Source organism: Hydractinia symbiolongicarpus, chromosome 2 (genome assembly GCF_029227915.1).
Source record: "Hydractinia symbiolongicarpus strain clone_291-10 chromosome 2, HSymV2.1, whole genome shotgun sequence".
Classification (NCBI taxonomy): domain Eukaryota; kingdom Metazoa; phylum Cnidaria; class Hydrozoa; order Anthoathecata; family Hydractiniidae; genus Hydractinia; species Hydractinia symbiolongicarpus.
The window spans coordinates 30,308,959-30,329,401 of NC_079876.1; the positions used below are offsets into that span (position 1 = coordinate 30,308,959).

The following is a 20,443-nucleotide window of genomic DNA, read 5'->3' on the forward strand; positions in this document are numbered from 1 at the left end:
GAAATTTAAGACTATAATACATGGTGAGCTAATCTGTTTAGCTTGCCATCCAGATCGATATTGGGATTGGTGTATTGTGGAGGATGAGAACCAAGAGATCTCAAAATTGTGGGAGTAATCGTGATTGAATCAGGGAAATCTCCTTATTCAAAAAAAATGTTCATCAACCGTGAATGAAAATTTGAAATGTTCGAAAATGTAGTAGTCATGATATTTATGGTCGGCGTTGGTATCTCTCTGCTATAAGGCTACCAGTCAATAAGAATTTTTTCGACCTTGCCAGGTTGTGTGATATATCGCGATGGGGCAGCCGATTTGTTTGGACAACATACATTTGCTTTTAATAAACACTAGTAGTTAGCCCGTGGAAAAATCCACGGGTTTGCCCGTCCTTTTTATACCGCATTGCGCGCGTCTCGCTACCTGCGCAGCTAAGCTACCATTTTGCGTGACAGACAGACGGACTGACAGACGTATACGGGTATCATAATATAGATATATTATATATTATAGGAATCATAAACCTCTTATACTACATGAAAAAGTATAATCAATTTTACAATCTTTGGTAAAAGTAGCGTAAAATACTGGTTAGAATCCGAGCCGGGTATAAGCCTCGCTATTAACGTGATGTTTTTTCGCACGCATATATTGACACCCGCGTAAACGTTTCCATCTTCAAGCGAAGATGTGTATTTCGAAAAATAAAAAATAAAACTTGAACGGGTATAACAATCTGTATCATAAATATATACAACGTCTGAACAACCGGGAGGACATCTTTTCTATCGTTCTAGTTTGAAAATAGCATAAAACTGTATTTACACTAACCAAATTTAATAACAATAATAAAAAATGGAATACACGTTCCTTAAAAAGGTTTAGCGTTACACGTAATGGTGTTTATTTTGTCAATAATTGTTAAGTTCTTAACACTCGCGTATGTATGATTTAGTAAGACCAGCATTAGTTAAGATATTACTCCTTTTTAATAGAGATCCTCTTTGAAATTTTTATAGTTGCTGAAGTACAATGCTGAGCAGCTCGAAAAGTAGTTCAAAACCACATGACTACCTATAGTTAGGATTTTCCATCTCTGACTGTATCAATATTTATCATAATAATTTTGCAGGTGAATAAAAAGGTAAAGAAGAATTATTTTTTTTAAGCTTTTTTAAGAACAGAATAATAAGTGCCGTTAAAATGACGTCACTCCAACAAGAAAAAGCAAAGTGGACATACTTTTGGATAGCCGTAAAGACGTGCATTTAAAGTTCCGTTTCGCTTCATCTCCCACCACAGGGACGCGAGTATCATATCAGAAAAGAACGGCCATTTTAAACTTATTCTACATCTAGAAATGCTTTTTCTATCTTTTAATTCTTAGGATAAAAAGTTAAATATTTCGTTCACCTTAAAATTGCTCAGTTTTTTTTGAAGCTGTATTTTTATAGGAAATCCTTATAATTACACTTTAATAATTTTTGAAAAAAAGGTTAATTTTAATTGAACAACGAAAACTCACTTGTTTAAGTCCTATAGGACACCGAAACCTGAAAAAATAAAACTTTTTTCGGTAGCAATTAATGCGGGTACAAGAAATGGAAATATTTTGCGTTAGAAATTCCGCTGCCGATTTTTACAAATTTCAAGAACTTAATTTTCCGGATTTGGTCTAAATCCGCAAAAGATTTCATTCCCATTAAAACATATCTAACATTCACAGCAGCGTGTCTTCACCACGGATTAGTTCTTGCAAACATTTAACAATTTTCTGTAGTCTGTGTTTACACGTTGCAAGCAGCCGGGAGTTTTTTGGTAGCTTGGATAGTTTACTGACTGCTTCCTCAACTTTTGAGAGCAACACTTCGACATCAGTCTAAAGAAACGTAATACACCGTGAACACACATTAAAAGTCGGTAAAAGGAATGTAGTTGAAACAATAAAGAAATTTGTAGTTGGTGTTAAATCCAATGGAAGTGCAGATTTTTCTCAGTTGCCAACGCATTACGAACAACAGGCAAGAATTCTATCCAGCGAAGACAAACAAAACAACTCACTGCCTCGTCTACCTCATCGTCTATCTTTCTTCGTTTCGCTTCACACTACGATAAGATATAAAATTCATATACTACAATACCTTATTCGTACTAACTTATGCGCATACGAAAAAATTTGTTAGTACAAAATTTAAGTTTAAAAGTGGCGTGCGCGAAAATTAATTACTTTTTAATTATTGCGCGAAAATTAATCTGCGCAAAAAAAATTTCGTCCGGCTACGCGAAATTTAATACACGGGAAAATAAGTACGAATAAGGTAGCGAAAATTGTTTCTAAGGGCGAATATGGTCATTAAATATTACGAGCATGATAAAAAATATGTCTCCATTCTCTAGTAATGAAAGATTTACCGATTCCTCCTCTTCCGTTTCGACAACATTCTTTTGAATTGTAACTTCGTAAAATACTTGTTTCGACAGTTTTTCATCATTTAAATCTGTTTCGTGAGGAAGCTACGACAAAAAAACACGATTGTGAATTATACGCAAGGACTGGAAAGACGTAACTTTTTAAATAATTCGCCCAAATTCTGTTTCGTTCAATGTATCAAAACATGATTTGCATTGGCTGTCCGTTAAAAGAAAAAAGTCAATTGTGAGTGGCTCTTTACTGATCTTGTCTAATTGTTTCATTTCGCAAGAAAAATTATTTCTAAAGTAGTCGTAGTAATTACATGTCTGTAAGGAACAATGTAAATTTGGCTAAACAATGGAGAAATCTCGATCCGACCAACCTTTTTAAGAAATCTTGCAAATTCTTTTTTCTTGTTAGCAGGTAGAAAGGTTGCCAATGATGCAGAATATATTGTTACCTGGCACGAAAAGTAAAAACGATTTTTGACTAGCATTCAAAAGGATTGGTTAAAAACTGTGTCGCATTCGAGGATACAAAGAATAAATTGTTACCTGGCACGAAAAGTAAAAACACTTGAGAAGGATTAGTTACAAACTCTGTCTCATTGAAAGATACAAAGAATGCATTTTTTTATAAAGTGTTGGCGTGCCACACAACAACAAGATCATCAATCATAAATCAATAAATAAATCAATCATGCACGAAATAATCCTCACCAAAATAAAAACCTGCTACAACGGCTTTTTTGCAATATTTGATTTTTGTTTTAAACCGAGGCTTATAAAAGATGTTGAACATTAAGAAGCATTTCACCGTGACAATAATACCGCCAAAACAGGAATGCTCGAAGCTGAGTTTTAGACCTTATGTGTATGCTAATTTAGCTACTAAATCCAGAGATAAGAAAAAATATTATAAATCAGAAGTTCAAAAAACATGAAATTCGGGAAAAGAAATTTCCAAAGGAACAGATATATAGTATAATCTGCATTATTATTGTAGTTGAAATCCTTTCTTTGTTCACTTGACAATTCCATACATGATTTTTAAAAGGTTTTACTAAATGAAACTTAATTATTAGAGAATACCTCGGCATATTCTCTGAGTGACGTCATTGCACTGTCTTCAACCAACCAATCATTGGAATTTAACAGATGTTGAAAAATATTGGCTATCGAGGTTAAACATTGTTCCTGAAATTATATATAAAAAATAAAAATAAAAAAGTCTTGTAATTAGGTTGTTTTAAAGGTGACACAAAACATATGAGTCAACTTTGATAAAATATTGCGGAAATCGAAGGATAGCTTGGGTTATCGACCAAAGAATTACAAAAATAGAGTTTCAGGTGATGTCACATCGTAAAACAATAGATATAGTTCATAAATAGTTATTTTAAGAACATTTCCTTTCCAGCAATGCAAAACTAAAAAGTTATTTATTTTTAAAAATCAGACAATCGGTTCGGTAAAATACCAACTCTTTGCGTTCAAGAAATTAACACACCTCCATATCTTCAGCAAATTGTAGATATTTCAACTGTGATAAAAAATGGGAAGTCTCCAATTGAAAAGTTGCGCTCTCTGCACACGTCACAACATTCTCCAGTACCGATAATAACTGAAAATAATAAAAATTGTTTTTAATTACTTCGTTAGTTAAACTGCAAAAATGAAAGATCTGGTGAACAACATGGTGGATCTCCAACAATACGACAGATTAGTAGATAAGTATTGTTATGTTTGTTTTTTTCGTTTTTTTTTGTCTCAAGCACTTCTTTTAATTTTATTAGTTACGAATATTTTATACCGTGGTGTAAAACAGGAATTAAACTGAATAAAAATGACATTAACAATACAGTAGTTGCAGAAGATTAACAATGGTTCCTATACAGAAGACAAGATCCTCCAGGTTATACAAATTATACAATGTATTTAAAGTTAATATCTGTGTCCAACTGAAATCACGTGACAACTGTACCTCAATGCTTCTTCTAGTTTGTCATCAAACTTTTACTTACCTCACTGATTGATTGACTGTCAAAATTAGTGACCAGATGAGAAGTCATTTCCAACATTCTTACCATTAGATTTTCACTCTGAATGAATTAAAATGTACTAATACTATTAAAAGGGACTAAAGATTGACGGGACTTCAGCTACCTGAAATAATATATAACCAACTAGAAAATGCAAAACAGTATTTTTAATATTTTCATATTTTCAAAGAGAAAACAGGATTTATGGTCTCAATTTGCCTAGGGAATGATTTAAACTGTTCTCAAGTCATTTAAGTATTATTTTTTTGGAATAACTATTACATTATTACAACACACACACTGGCGATAGACGAGTATTTATAAAAATGAATCATGGAAATCGGGATATGTTAAGCAAATATTTTTAAAAATGTTTTTCAGAATTACTGACTTCCCTGGCGTATGTCGATTTATACGGGTCCATGAATAGCCAATTTTATGGTTTTACCCAAGTATATAGGAAGAAAAATATATCGCGAAAATTAATATTCGCGAAAAATAATCCTCTCAAGGTGATACATTTAAATCACGAGTCATAAAATATGAATCAATCTCTATCCAACGAACTCAAAAACAGGAAGAAGTTGTAAAGAATTAAAACTGTGACAGTGCATCGTATTGTTGACATTTGAGAATATAGATTGACCTTAACACTGTCAACTATTTCAATCAGAAACACGAAAGCGGTTCTAGAGTTTTTAAAGCTCCCATTTGAGCTTCAAAAGCCTTTAAAGTTCTGATTAATTGACAGCGATCTTATGTGTGAATTGAAGTCATGACCTGTTAGACACGAGTCAAAGCACTCTACAGGCTGAGCTACTGATACATCCTTCAGGTCGTCTAGATGACTGGCTGTTATGGTTATACACTGTTCAGGATGTAGCTACAAGCTTTAGGAAACATTCTTGCACAAACGAGAGTTGTAAAAGAAAAATGACAATATTTACTTGGAGAGTAAATCGTTGGTAAAGTAAGTTTAACATGTATTGTGCTACAACATATTTCTTATGAAACACGTAACAATAAAATAAACTACATACCATTTCGACGTCGCAATCCACTTTACTGAAACACAACCAAAAATCAATCGTTTCTTTGTTTAACGCTTCTTTCACTGATTGGTCGATATTGTTGTATATTTCTTGATTTTGTATCACACTGCAAACCGTGGATAGTCCATTCACCTAGATATCAAACAGATACTCTATGATAGTGGATTACGGAGAAAAGACTGCTATGTCAGCAGGAGATGCAGTGTGACATTGTTCGAAAATAAGATAATCTTTGTAATTATTCTTCACTTAAATTCCTCGTGTTTTTATTTTTCTTCTTTTACGTTTGGTTTTACGCTTTAGACAAGCTTTTAACATGAAATAAACATGAAATATGGCCCATAAAAGACAGAAAATTCATTGAAAACACAGAAGCAAAAAATTAACACGTGACGAAACTCAATAAGCTAGGTTTACACTAAAGAAATAAGAGCTCTTTTTTTACTTGCGTTAGCATGGAATTAACATTAATTTAACAAAAGGAAAAAGCCAATATTTTTTTTTATTTCACCGTGAAAATAGTGATACAGTAAAGTACATGTTCCAAAAGTTTAGTGACCTTTCCACATCTCACCGCCTTGTGTAAGCCGCGCCTTAATAATATCTAACAATTATAGTACTCACGATCAACCTATCAGATTCTTCATTCGTTTCTCTCAACATTGAAGTGACCGTCTGAATAATCTCCGAACATAGTTCGACTCCCTTACTTGTTTGTAGCTGACATAAAGGTATCAAACCCCAAACATGTATCGTTTCTTCACAAACTGGAAATTCGTCGAGGAATTTCATCTAAACGTAGATATGTCACAATAACAAGTGCTTGTATGGCCTCATATCGACGGTTCATTTTGTTCGTAATATAAGTCCTATTCTGATGCATTTTTTTTATAAGAAGTGAAAATTCGAAATCAGGCTGGGACATGTTTATGCGCAAACACTATCAGACCTAGAGGATGCTTACGTTATAAGAAAATAAAAACGTCTTTATGGAAATAGATGGAATAGCCCCATCAATTTTTTATTAAAAACAAAAATTGGCAAAATGAAATCGAATTTTAGGATTTTTAGCACAAAAGGAAAACCTTGTGTCCCTTTTAGGTCACGGATTGCTGAGCAATATGGTTAGCGCATACTTAAAAAATTCTCCAGCTGAGTTGAAAATGCTTATAAGCGTTAAGCTGAAAAAATATAAATTTTAATGCGACCATACTCTACACTCTCAACTCTCAAACAATTTGGGAATAATTTATGTTTGTTAGGGCGAAGCATTCGTTTAAAATATCAAAGAAACAAAAGAAAAGAGTTTCCCGATACTGATCACTTAGTAAAAGAACAAAAAAATAACCAAGAAAAAGTTCAGTAAAAAAAATCTCCTGCCTACCTTGACACATCAAATATTGCTCCAACAAAAAGCTGTGAACAAGACAAAGCCCAAAAAAACAATTCTGCAAAAATTTTCCCTTCAGGTAGTTCTGGAAAACTGGCCACCAGAAAGCAACAATATGTTCTCCTTATAATATCAAAGTCATGTGTTATCATGTTATAACACAACATAAAAAAATAACTTACATGGTATTCTTCTTCTAAAAACCAAAACAATCTTTTAAAGAGTTGAGAAACACTACATATCACCAATCGTTCAACTGAAGGTTTGTTTAAATCGATAAGCTGGAAGAATAATAAAAATGAACGTGTTGTTGATAGATCAACTTTTGAAGTTTACAGGTTTTGTCAGTGAATAAACAAAATCAAAAATTGTACAGTTACAAACAAGGCGTCCAAATTCATTTTTACTTAAATTATAGGAAATTTATGACCTTATTTATCAATAAAATACTGAATTTATTGCTTGCAAAGAAAAAGACACACACACACAAAAAACAAGCAAATCTCACTTTTGGCTACAGTTTGTACTAAACAAGAACTGGGAAGTTATCAACACAAATTGAAACATAGAACAACTGTATATGGGGGCCAGCAACGTGAATCATTGTTTCCATCGCAAATTGGAACAACCGAAAACTGTTTTTTTGTACAAATTTAAACTTGCATGGTGGCCACAGATTTAAAACTGCGTAATTGTGAGAGATTTAAGGAGCATTCAAGTTTTTGAACTTAGAATGTATAACAAAAATCATTCATTATTTTAAGAGGAAATGAATTTTAGAACGATATTCGAAATTAAGCCTTACCTTGTGTCAGAGAAGCTGTTTTTACCTCGAATTGCAGTAAGTATGTAAATATATTTACAGCATCATTGCGAGACAAACATATGCTTAATTTTTGATCGCAGTAACATGTCACCATACACAATTTTAGGACATTTTAGGAAGAATCATTAATTTGGGTCCAAATTTTAGGTTATTTCGGAGTTTTTGAAAGTTTTGGCCGCCCTGAAAAATTAGAACTCATAATTCTGATACTATTATACCTTAAGTGCTTTTCATTTCATTTTATATTTAATAACACATCTCTTAAAGGTTAAAAGGATAAGTATTTGTAGCGCCTGGCATTGTGGTTATGGAGTTCGCTTAGCATTCCCAAGGTCCGTGATTAGGTCAACATGCGGGCATGTTTAGCAAGTGTCAACAGCTACGGGTCAACCCATGCCATGTGAGAGGAGCTGAGTAGGTAATACAGATGCATACTTAAAATGCATACATTTGATACACAGGACCCACATTGATAACAATGTTTCCAAAACTAAAGTGTCTATATCCTTCATAAATATATGGAGTAATAATAACAATAATACACATACCAAGTTGGATAGTAACTTCAGATGACTCCAGCACAACTCTGATGAACCCCAACTGAAAGAAGAACATAGTATCATTAAACCAAAATCAGGCAACGTTGCGTTTTGTTTACTGGCACTTGTTTTAACCCTACAATGTCAATCTGATGGATAGGATGATCAACAATTCAGGCCTTAGTAAGTGAATTTAAACAGTAGCAATATTTTTACTGTCAAAAGTAAAAACAAAATGAAACTTTTACATTTGCTACCTACCGTGAAACAAAACACCATACATCCATTGCTAACATTCGACAATATTTTGAGTCTCTCAACAGACTGTCCATCAAACATGCTTCCTATGAAATCAATTTTTAATATTATCGTTTGAGCTATCCAACTCGATGAAACAACTTTTGGAATTAGCAACAACGACAACAACATGATAACAACAAAACGGCTTCAAGGTTATATTACTAAATTGATGCTAAAAAATTCTCATTTTCAAATCAAATGTTCAAAATGATCTTTTTTTTTTATCTAGCTCGTAGGGACTAGATATTGATAAGGAGATCCCGTGTTCGACGTAGGTTCGAATATGACCTGGGTCAATTTTTTTTGTAAGCATTTAAGTGAAAAGTAGCCACTGCGGCAGTAGTTAAAAGTGTTTATTTTTAAATCATATCACTAAATTTACAACGTTTTGGCACTAAAAGCCACGTTTGTATTGGTTTTCTACAGCTTGGGCCGTAAGAGGAAACAAAGTGAGGTTTAAGATTAGCACACGCTAGTCTGAGGAAGCTAATAGTCTAGCCCTGTGATCAAACCCAACTGAACTACACTTAACTCTTTTCGATACGTAAGGAATTGTTCGTCTAACTGCGAATAGTAAAGAGTCTGGCCAACTGCATGCATAGAAAAGTCCGTATAAAAATACGGGAAAAACGTCATCGGTTTTGATCTATGGAACATCAACCTCCCAAGCAAGGAAGTTACCAATAAGCCAGATTCCATACCTGCGAGACTTGCAGTCGTAAGTAACAGCGTGACATTTATGAACAGTTTCAATGTTACGGAAGCGTAGTAGCACGAATTGTAAACATTAAACGCCATCTTTGTTTTCTCAAAGGTGATTATGACTGTCAACGTCTGTGTTTTGCGAGCTAGTTTATCATTGTTTTAATATTGATTGCAACATGTTTTATTATGGAAAATAGGAAACTTGTACCATAGTAAACGCAAATTTCCCATATTTTATTTGTTTGGAAACTTTGCAACGTCAGTGGACGAAATTGCAAAATACAAGGAAGTTTTTAACAATATCTTTCAAGTAAGGTTGATAAGAAGTAAATAAGCACAAAATATGCATTAAAAATAATTACAAAAAAATGTCTAAATTGAAATTCCTCACCAAGGATCCAAAACAGGTGGCTGGCAAAACAGAACAGAAGACACATATTTTTCCCAGCATGTATTCATACAGCGACAACTCCATGGGTTTTCCATTCAACAAAATATCTGGTTTCCTGCATAAGAAAAGTGACTCAGCACAACTCTGCGATTGGTCAAAGATAAGGTCAAGAATTGAATCATGCTCAAAAGTATCACTTTTGTGCTGCATGGGGTCGCATTCCATCCATTTCTTTTTGACTACTTCATCAGCGTCAGAAAGTTTATCCAGAATAGATAGTAGTAATAACAGATGGTTTTTCTTTTCAACATCACAAGTGAAATCGTCCATGTCTAGGGTAAAATAAGTGTGATAAATTGATAAAAATTATGTATTTGAGAGGAAAATTATTATAGAACTTAGAAATTAATTGTTTGGAATTATATTGAGACTAACAAAAAATCATCATCATTTACATTTGATTTAGATGCTAGATAAAGCGTAAAACAGCATAATTTATTCTTTTATTTCTACTATCATTTTAAACCTACAGTTTAGAACTACCACAATATTTTTTAATGAAACAAACATAGAGAATCTAGAGAAACGGTCTCAACTCACAAAGGGGAGGAAAACAGAATAAGAAAATAATTAAACTGTGCATTCTTAAACCTAAGAAATATTCCTCCATCAGTAAATTCATTTTTTGTTTGTTTTTATATTTCATTCAAAGAGGAGATGAACTGAAAGTTAAAATGACACTTATTAGAAGTAATATTGTAGCTATGAACGGTTTCTTCCTAGCTCTGGATATTCATTTCAGTGTGACTTCTTAGTTACAAAAATACGAGAAACTGAAATATGATGCATTATTCAAGCATTTGAGAATAACTAATGTAGACCACGTAACAACGCCTTTTCAAGGAAAAAAATTGACAGTCATAATAAGGAGATACGAAAACCTTTTACGAATACAGTTACACAATTACAACAAAAATAAGAGCTGCTGTACAATCACTTTAAAAATTTTAATTATATATATTATAAGTTTTATTTATTCTTAGAAAAAGTATCAAGAACAAGTTACCATTAAGACACATCAAGCAATGTGGTAGTTGAAGAAATTCCGATAGCAGTGTCTCCAACTAAAAGAAAGAAAGATGATAGTGTAAATAAATATAATATAATATAATAAAATAGTGTCAGTGAAGCATGAACCTCAATGTCAATGTAGCAAGGAAAAAAATATGTTAACAGCTCAAAAAAGAGGTACTAGTTGCTGCAAGCGAGCTACTAAAATTGAGTTGTAGGCAAGGTTTTTATTTGTGACACATCTTTGGAAATTTGTGATTTCCATTTCTAATTGTAAATAGTTTTAAGGTTTGGAGGATAATGCATATAATAAGTTTACTTCGCTTCACTTTATTATTTTGGCAGACCCACGTTTTTCACTCCTTTAAGAAGCAACAAACACCTCCTTTCGTTGTTACTAGAAATTATCCATTCCATAAAAAATATTGTTCGTATCATCCATCATACGTGACTCTTTAACTAATATCAGAATTTTTCAAAAAAGGAACTGAAATTAACACAAGCATAACAATATCAGAAACATGAAACTATATGTTCACAAAAAGTCAACTTACATAAGTCAGGATATTTTTTCCTAAGTTCATATACTCTTTACCACAACCCAATTCATTAAAATATTTTTTATTTTCAACCAGTGTAAGCCTGTAAGTTCAAATATACAAATAATAAATAAAAAATAAAAAGTTGTCACAAAGTTGTTGCAGACACTTATTCCTGATCTATTCCCAAATACGCCCTCCAACAATAAACAAATACTTCATAGGAGCTGATATATGGTTAAAACCAAAAAAAGCATTCAGTACAATCTATCAAAACCAAGCGTAATTTGTAACAATGATGAAAAATACATGCACAACTTGATAAAAGCAATAATACATTAGATTAGTTGCCTTTAGTTTGAAAAATTTCACAGATGGAAACGTGCATCACATCAAAGTAACAAGTTAAAACTGGAAAACAGAGGTTTCTACAAGTTGCTTTCGCAAATTATAATTTAAAATTTCAATCGCTAAGTGGAAACTCGGCCTAAATATTCTTTTTTCTTATTTTTCAGCTAAACTTAAATAATACGCAATTAATCACCAATGTGTGATTTCACAATGCATAAGAAAATAAAAATCACCAGTAACCTGTGCATATCTGAAATAAGTTCAAACAGAGTCCTAGTTGACTCCAGCAGCATCACACTTTTAAAATCCTAAAAAGTCAGATCAGAATTATTAGGTAGGGCAACAATGCAATAACCTACAGATAGACCAGTTTGTCCACTCTGTTTATGATCTACCAATGTTCCAATGGGTGCATTATGCTTTGAAAGAGACTGGTCCATTTTACGCACACCATTGAGATCTTATATATGACTAGTGTGCATTAGGAAACCAGCGATGCACATGATTACACACAAAATAGAAAACCACAATCAGAAACAAGGGAAGAGAACACACTGGTAAATTCGACCATTATTGAAACTAATTGATTGCATAACCTAGTTATAGGCTTTTAAATTTCAGAAATAATTCAACTATTACTGATTAAAATTACGCATCTAATTATACTACCTTGATTAGCTGTATTGTAACTCCCAAAAAGAATCGAATAACTTTCTGGAACTTGGTAAACGATGAATTTTCTATCTGAAGAATAAACCGAAAAGAAAAAATGACTGTTTGATTTAGAAAATTATATGTAGACATATGGATTACAGATTCTGCGTACATTCCATGCATCATCAATTAGAGGCAGAAACTTTACATTCATAACGTAACCGATTAGTCTTTTCATCTTTTTATTTGAAGTTCCTAAAAAATCCTAATAACTGAAAAGCAAATATTTTTATTGTGTATGATTTTCTATAATGAAACACAACTGATCAGTCTAGTTAATTCCTTTTCACATATCAATACATCACAATGCCCCATAGAAATTTATTTAAAATGTTTATTTCACTTCTGTATCAGTCTTGAAGATTATATCTGTTACACAACACTCAGTAAAGCTGGCCTTTATTTTGAATTTTTTGCAAAAAAATTATGGCTGCATGTGTGGCATGTTAAATGTTGTAATTACATCCATCAACTTCTTTCCGCAAGTATAAGACAAATCTTCTACTCAGAGAAAGTTTGACCGTTTGCAGACCTCTATAAGAAATAGTTAATGACTAACAACAACCTTTTTGCACTTCTGTTATCAAAATTGATTGTCAAGATCATTACCATGTTATACATTTTTAAAAAGAAAAAACATATCCGAAATAAAATAAAAAAATTTCAAAACACTGACTTTTGGCAATGCATCCAGACATTGTGAGAGTGTTGCTTTAGTTATACTGATAATATCAAATAATGGAGCAAACATATCAATGTTGGATAATATCATCGCAGTGTTCTGTGAACATACTCTAAAACAAATATTTGTTTTTAACTGGTGTAAACTATAGTTTAACACCATATAATATTCATACTAAGTGGTATAGTAGTATACAAAGTATAGTGAACATTATCTAAAAAATCTGCTTATATATAATATAAACCCACATAGATTAGAGGGCTTAAAAGGGAAAGGGTTTCTCATTCATTCTGAAACAATTACTAAACATAATTTTACTCTATTCCAGTTAAAAGCGCAGGTACAACTAAATGATGGCCAGAGCAACAGGGTAATATTACTATCTCTATCTGTTACGTACAATAAAAGCATAATTAATAAATATTAAAAAAATCGGAATTTAAAAATAAGGTGAAATACCTTTTCAAATATTTCCAAATTGCCACTGCAGCCATAATATCAATAGATAACAATTCTGTTGAACAATTTATTAATGTGGTAAGTGCTAAAACCAAATTGAATAGAAAAAAAGTGTAACAAAAAGCTAAAGCTCACATTTATTACAATTTCTAAGCAGCACCAGACTATATGTAGTTATTACACATTAGGCTTGTAGTAATTTTGAGCCATCTACTGACTGCGAGCTGACTTATGAGTCAGAGTTAGAGCAATGCTATATGGATCTCTTGCAGTAATGTAACACAGTCACAGTTAAAGGAGAGGAAGTGTCGCTGTTAGAATAAAATCCCCCCAAAAGTTAAAAACTTCCTGTTACCTACTTAGTAAAAACCTTTGAGAATTAACTTTAGTGTTCACAAGAATCTCAGTTTTAAAAATAAGATCTGAAATATTATTAGATGTTGTTTGCATAATTACATCTATTACATCTATTCAGATACCATACACATTAAAATTCTAAACTGTTTGTCAAAAAATGTTTTCGAATCGTGTAATTTAGTGCATGAATTCAACATTTGGTATATTTTGTGATAATAGTAATTTTTTATGATGCTGACAAGTCCTATCTCTTTTTATGCAATAAAACATGAAAAACATATTTTTACTTGGTCAGGCTTTAAAGTAGCTTTTAGCTACTTTTTAAAACGATTAAAATTGCAACAGGTGAAATACAACGAAATTTTCCTACTTATGATATGTAAATGCCCCACTAAGAAAAAAAATAGTCATAAATTGCAGGTCTGTAAAAGGTTACTAGTAAATAAGCCTTGACATTTTTTGTAAACTGGTTGTAAATATTATGCAGATACAAGAAGATGTACTTAATTGTCTGAATCATGTTCCTTACAAGTGTCAAACAGAAACAAACTACACTTAATAACTTCTTGAAATTATTCAAAAATTTTGTTGCCAATATGTTGTCAATATGTAACAACTTTTAGTTTTGGCAATGTAAATTATTTAAAAATTTAAAGATACTAGATGATTTAAAAAAATGTTCCAGCAATATAATGTGATCAACAGTTTCCTACAAATATAACGTGGAAAATCCATGGGTCCGCCCGTCCTTTTTATACCACATCACGTGCATCTTGGTACTTGTGCAGCTAAGCTACCATTTTGCGTGACAGACAGACAGACAGATGTATATGGGTATTATAATATAGATTTAACAAAAGGAATTTAAAAATTTAAATAAAGACACTGATGTTAATAAGGTTGACGTTCCACTCAAGATGATTCTATAACACAACTAACTGCATAAATGTACAAAATGCGATGCAATGCAGTACTGTACGCCTAATAAAAGATGGTGGAGACAGGGAAGACATGGTTTTAAAATAGTTTCTGCTTTTACAGCATGATTTTATTTCAAAAATAGAAACAATAATTGTACTTACTTTGAGCCAACATTTTCATTCCATCTTTATTATCACAATTAATTGGATGACTTTCCAACAGTTCTATACCACTCTAAAAGAAAAAAAAGTGAAATCAATATATATTCACTTTAACACTGAATTGAGTGTGATGCATGTTTTCGACCAACAGTGATTCAATAAAACAGATTGAAGGAAAATAATAACAAATAAAAAAAGAATTTTGTGTACATCAAGTGTTTTTTGATTAACTTAGAAATTAACAAACAAAAGCAGTTTTAAGAAGTTTCAACCATGATTAAAATGTTCCATTTCAAAACTTTTACTGCTTCCTTATTTGCGTTTATTGTTCATTTGTGTTTTTATTGTACAATTTTAGGGTCAGCAATATCTTATAAATGTACAAAAAGTTTCTACATTAAAAAAAAATAGGTTAATAACATGAAATTTGACTTTATACAGACGTTTATATGTGCAATTTTATGATTTTTAGGTAATCACATGTTAATATTAAAAAATTGATGAATAAACAATTTGACAACCTGTGAAACTACATAACATTAAAAAGTTTTTTGTAGCACACAACTGCTTAATGCTAAACATTGTGCTAAAAATCTAATGACATATTTAAAGCATGTTTTTATTCCTACCTTCATGCATTGATAAGTCAATTTAAACAAATTCGATAACTCATTAGCATGGTGGCTATATTCAGTTGAAATGGATTCACTGGAAGACTAAAATCAAGAGGAATGTCATATACACACTTTTTTGTAACAATCTTCTTACCTTGAATGTTGTTTCTTAAAAACAAAGGAAATGTTGCAGTAACACAGCACATAAGAAATTTATATTAAACAAAATTATAACAATACTCTTCACACCTGTAAACTCACTTTTCGAAACAAAGTACTGAACCTAGTGCTAGCACACCCTTTTAAAGATGAATAAAATGGAAAAAAAGCCTCTTAAGATTATTTACTTTTTGTTCCAGTTTAAATATCACAACATGGTTAAAAATACATAATGTTTCTTAAGTTTTAATAGAGCCAGCAATCAGTAATACGCAGGAATTTTAAACGCCCGGAACATGACTTTAAATTAAAAAAAATCCTACATGCAAAACAAATGGAACAGTCTAAGGTAAATTGTTACTTTCTTATATTTCCTGACCTAATCAAAATAATCCCTGCATCTCATGTTCAATAATAAAGTCTTGTTTCACTTTTTTAACCATAGAACATCTGCTCTTATAATAAACACATAAACTATCCCAAAAATATATTATTGTTTTAGAAACAAAAATAACAAAAGAAACAATTTCATAAAAAATACACCCTCCCCCTCACATCTTTTCACTACATAGTTTATCAAATCTGACTTTCACTAATATTTTAGGTGATAGAAAAACAAACAGAAATAGTATAATATACCTTACCCTACAGAATGTGAAGCAGTGTAAAATCGCATTCAATACACAATCAAGACATGAATCCAAATCGTTCCAACTCTTCTGTAATGATATTTTGAGGATTTGCAAACTGTCGGATATACTTTGCATTAATGATGTTCTTAACTTAAAAGCAAAATAAAAGCAATAAGAAAATCTGGACAAGATTTTTATGGACATAAGGGAAAAATTGTTCATCAAATAGCTCATTAGTCCTGTTGCAAGGTAAATTTATGCTCAATTTGTTGCCACATAAAACATATAATAACAAAAAGTTCCTACTTAAAAAACAATGGATGCTGAAAAACAGTATTAGGAGACTTTAAGAGGGAATTTTTAGGTTATTTATAAATTTTAAGTGTGCTCACCCTGTATAAAATATTATGTAGTTACAATAGATATAATCAGAACGTAGGATAGCCTTATATGTCTAGCATTTTTTCATTTAAAAATAATAATAATATCAAAAGCCTTAAACAGAACACCAAATTCTGCAAATTCAGTGTAATGACAGAAACAGTAAAAAAGAAGGTTGATGGTTGAGAGAATTGCCAATTATTAATTTATCTTTTTTGCTAAGCTTGATTGCAGTAAGACTATCAGAAGTTATAGAGGATGGTGTGGCTTCTTCATAAAAACAGATAAAGATTTAGTCTTCTTTATATTTCTTTTCTCTTGTTTTCTTTAAGATGTACTTTTCTACATTTCAAAAACATTTTATTTTAAAATGATTAGTGATGCTTGTAACGCAGGGCAATAATATACTGATTTAACAATCGTACACGTAATAACAGTATACAATGATATTGATACTAATAATACCAACCTCGATTTCGATGTCAATATCAAGTGACTTGCTACTTGTTGGAATTAATGATGATTGGATGGTTACCATCTATACAATGAAAAATGTGTATAAATAGAACTCAATTTTTTTGCTTAATCATATTTAATGTAACTTAACTGCCATTTTTTCCTATGTTAATTGTGGTCACAGTAGTACAACCCCTGTCTTGTATATAGTTAGTAAAAATTAGGTTTACCTTGGCCATTGACAATGTTCAGTAGAACCCTTGCAAGGTGGGGATGGGTTCTAGCTATAGGTCTAATCTTACATGATGCAATAGAGATTAGTCTCACTTGCCTGCAAGAGACTTGGACTGTACTCCGGTCTTGATTATTAATAGCTTCACCTTCAACTCAACAATTAACATTTCTAGCGACAACTTGGGTCAAGCTTCAATCCAGGATGAAAATGCAAGCATTTGTAGCAAGTTGGATAGCCTTTTAATAATGAATTGGTGGTAGGCATGCTTTTATGTTTATGTTAACAAGTGTGATATCATAAAAAAACTGTTGACATAATTAAAAATTTGTTGCTGCCATTTTTTTTCTTTTATGTCGTAGTATATATAAATATGCTGAGTTTGATTTAATTTAGAAATCCCTACAGAAAGTTAAGGAGAGGGGGGGAGAGGGTGCGCTATGCCTATGTTTGAAACCCCCTGGATCTAATAAGATTTAAGGATCTAAATTTTATAGTGTTCATTTTTGTGCACATTATTAATAATTTAACTTGAATTTAACCCCCTGAAAAGTAACATTGAATAATTTCACTATCAAAATCATAAATACTGGAACAGCAAGTATGTATGTATGCCAAACCTGTATAAAAATATTGTCCATGACTTTTTCATCACATCCTTTTATCTTCATTTTTTCTAATTGTTCCTTTATTGAACCTAAAAGCATATATAACATTTAATCATAAAATAGGCTTTAGATACATTTTCAGTGGTTTTTTTTATTGGAATAAACACGCCCTGGAATTAAGTGGTTTATCACATGACTAGCACGTAGCAGCCAATTTGTTTTCTGCTCAAGTGTACAAATACTCGACTCATTCACCAGCATTTTTGCCTCATGTGATGAAACTTTCCTCTTAAAAATATTCCCCAGCCCATCTGGTTTCATAATAACATAGGTTTGTTTTGTATTTAATAAATGATTGCAAAGGTAGCTATAGATAAAAATGTCATAACCCAAGCTTGCAGAAATGTTCTCATTGGTGAGCTACCCTAGCAATGTTTAGGCTGTCTGTCTGTAAAGTACAGAATTTCGGTTACCAGTAAAATTGGTAATATGGTAGCTAGATCCTACATTTAATTATCAGGATATCATGTCATAGCCATCCAGTGTTGCCAGTGAATAAAGAAAGTTAGTGAGAAAAATGAAATCACATAATTTAGATGTTCACGTCATACGGATGGTATAGATGAATTCCTTTGTTTACATTTTTAGCGGTAAACTCTTTCGGCTTTGGTATTTGGGGGCGCTAAGCAAAGCAATGTTATTACCTTAAGTAGATAAATTTTGGAGAGGATTAAATTTGGCGAATTTGGAGAACTTTACCGAATTTCGCCAAATTAAATACCCACCAAAATTTTGATAACTGCCTATTCACCAAATTAAATACTCACCAAATTTAACATAATTTACTGTTCGCCATATTAAATCCCGCTATTTTTTAAAAAAAGGCTTTTTTTAATTAGGAAAAGAAAAATGTTCCTCCCCCCCCCAAAAAAAACGAACTTTTTTATATATTCACAACAAGTTTTATAAATATATGCAGGTATTTTTTACCCTATAACAAACCTTGTGTCTTATATATACGTTTATTCTTATATTTTATAACACATTTTAAGACATAAAAATTGATTTCTTTGTGTCCTTCGCCAAATTAAATCCTCGCCAAATTTGATTAAATTTATCATTCACCAAATTAAATCCCTGCCAAATATTCCTTTTTGGTCATTCGCAGAATTAAATACTTGCCAAAATTTATCCACTAAAGGTATCAGTCCACTTCTTCACGCGAAGGCATTCTTAGGACTTTAATTGAATTCAAATAAATCAGGAAGGCATCAATCTACACTTGATAATAGTCTATACCTCAATGCCTCAATGTGAGAAGAAATCCACAGAAAAGACCTCGCTTTTTCTGCCACGCAAATGCAAAACCAAAGAGCTTACAACTGGAAAGTAAATAAATGATGTTAAATCCATCTATAGCTGTACGTTTTAGCTATAGAATAGTTTTTAATCAAACTAGGGTGACATTTAAGTACATTCCCTTTTTTGCCATATAGTTTCCAGGCGAAATATACTTACTAAGCATTTGTTTGCATTCGTTTGCCATGACACAGCCAATACTTTTTACTCACTTTGTGGTGTAGTGGAGTAGAGCTGGCACAAAAGTGACTAAACAAATCCCACATGTAGGTGATAGAAACAACTAGTTTTATGAAAATATATAAATGACAAACAGTTCTGTCATCATTGCTAGCTATGGATGAACTTTCCGACTGTAAAAGGTAAAATTCCAAAACGAAAACGAAAGCAACCAGATAATAACTGTAACTTCCGCGCCATGATACTATCCGCTATTGCGACGGTTACCGAAATTACAAGCAGTGCCCTCGGGCCACTTAGTTTGAGGTAATGTGAAGCGGACTTGGTACTCAAGGGCACAAACAAGTAGTACCTTTTACATCTACGAATCTTCACTTTCTAATCAGAGAATCAAGGTCCAGTGCAACTTCGTCCCAAGGACTTTTTTACGTCCATGATGTTCTGACGAGACGCCGTCTGACCCCCAAGAAAAATAAATGCAGTTTGCAATACAATGGGTTTCTTTTCTGTCTCTCTACTTTAAAGCTTTGTGTTTACACATGCAGGACAATGCTTAAGAACTAAGTGCAAAACAGTAATAGTTTACGGCGCTGCTTCGGGCGCTGTGTTTGAGCTTGATAAAAATAAGAGAAAATGACCCTAATTTTAAGTAAACCAGACAAGCATTTTTGTAGGGCAACTATCAAAACTGTTTTCTAGTTTTGATAGCTTTGGCTTCATGTTTAATGAAATTTGACATTTTGACTATGAACCAATTTCTTTTCTCTTTTGGACTTTGTTTAAAAACAACGCTTAAATTGATAGAAGAGAATTAAGAAAAACATAATGGAGACTTTACAGAATTGAGTCAAACATTTAGTTGCATACCAATTACACGAATTCTGTATTTTAAATTAAGTAAACTAAGAAT

General features: G+C 32.0%; 1 protein-coding gene across 1 annotated transcript; it reads right to left on the minus strand.

The window, feature by feature from the left end:
* Window positions 1-480: 480 nt before the first annotated feature.
* On the minus strand, window positions 481-19,797 carry LOC130630596 (uncharacterized protein C1orf112 homolog). The gene is made up of 25 exons (XM_057444152.1): window positions 19,513-19,797; window positions 18,007-18,083; window positions 17,168-17,236; window positions 16,330-16,467; window positions 15,542-15,628; window positions 14,913-14,985; window positions 13,474-13,558; window positions 13,009-13,126; window positions 12,288-12,362; window positions 11,859-11,926; window positions 11,283-11,370; window positions 10,724-10,781; window positions 9,658-9,989; window positions 8,523-8,605; window positions 8,271-8,322; window positions 7,079-7,177; window positions 6,131-6,298; window positions 5,495-5,638; window positions 4,437-4,514; window positions 3,923-4,036; window positions 3,505-3,609; window positions 2,796-2,873; window positions 2,413-2,514; window positions 2,062-2,106; window positions 481-1,879 (listed from the first exon to the last, which is right to left on the minus strand). Exons 1-25 carry the CDS (start codon window positions 19,538-19,540, stop codon window positions 1,721-1,723), a joined length of 2,523 nt encoding a protein of 840 aa, XP_057300135.1. The 5' UTR covers window positions 19,541-19,797; the 3' UTR covers window positions 481-1,720.
* Between the last annotated feature and the right edge of the window lie 646 nt (window positions 19,798-20,443).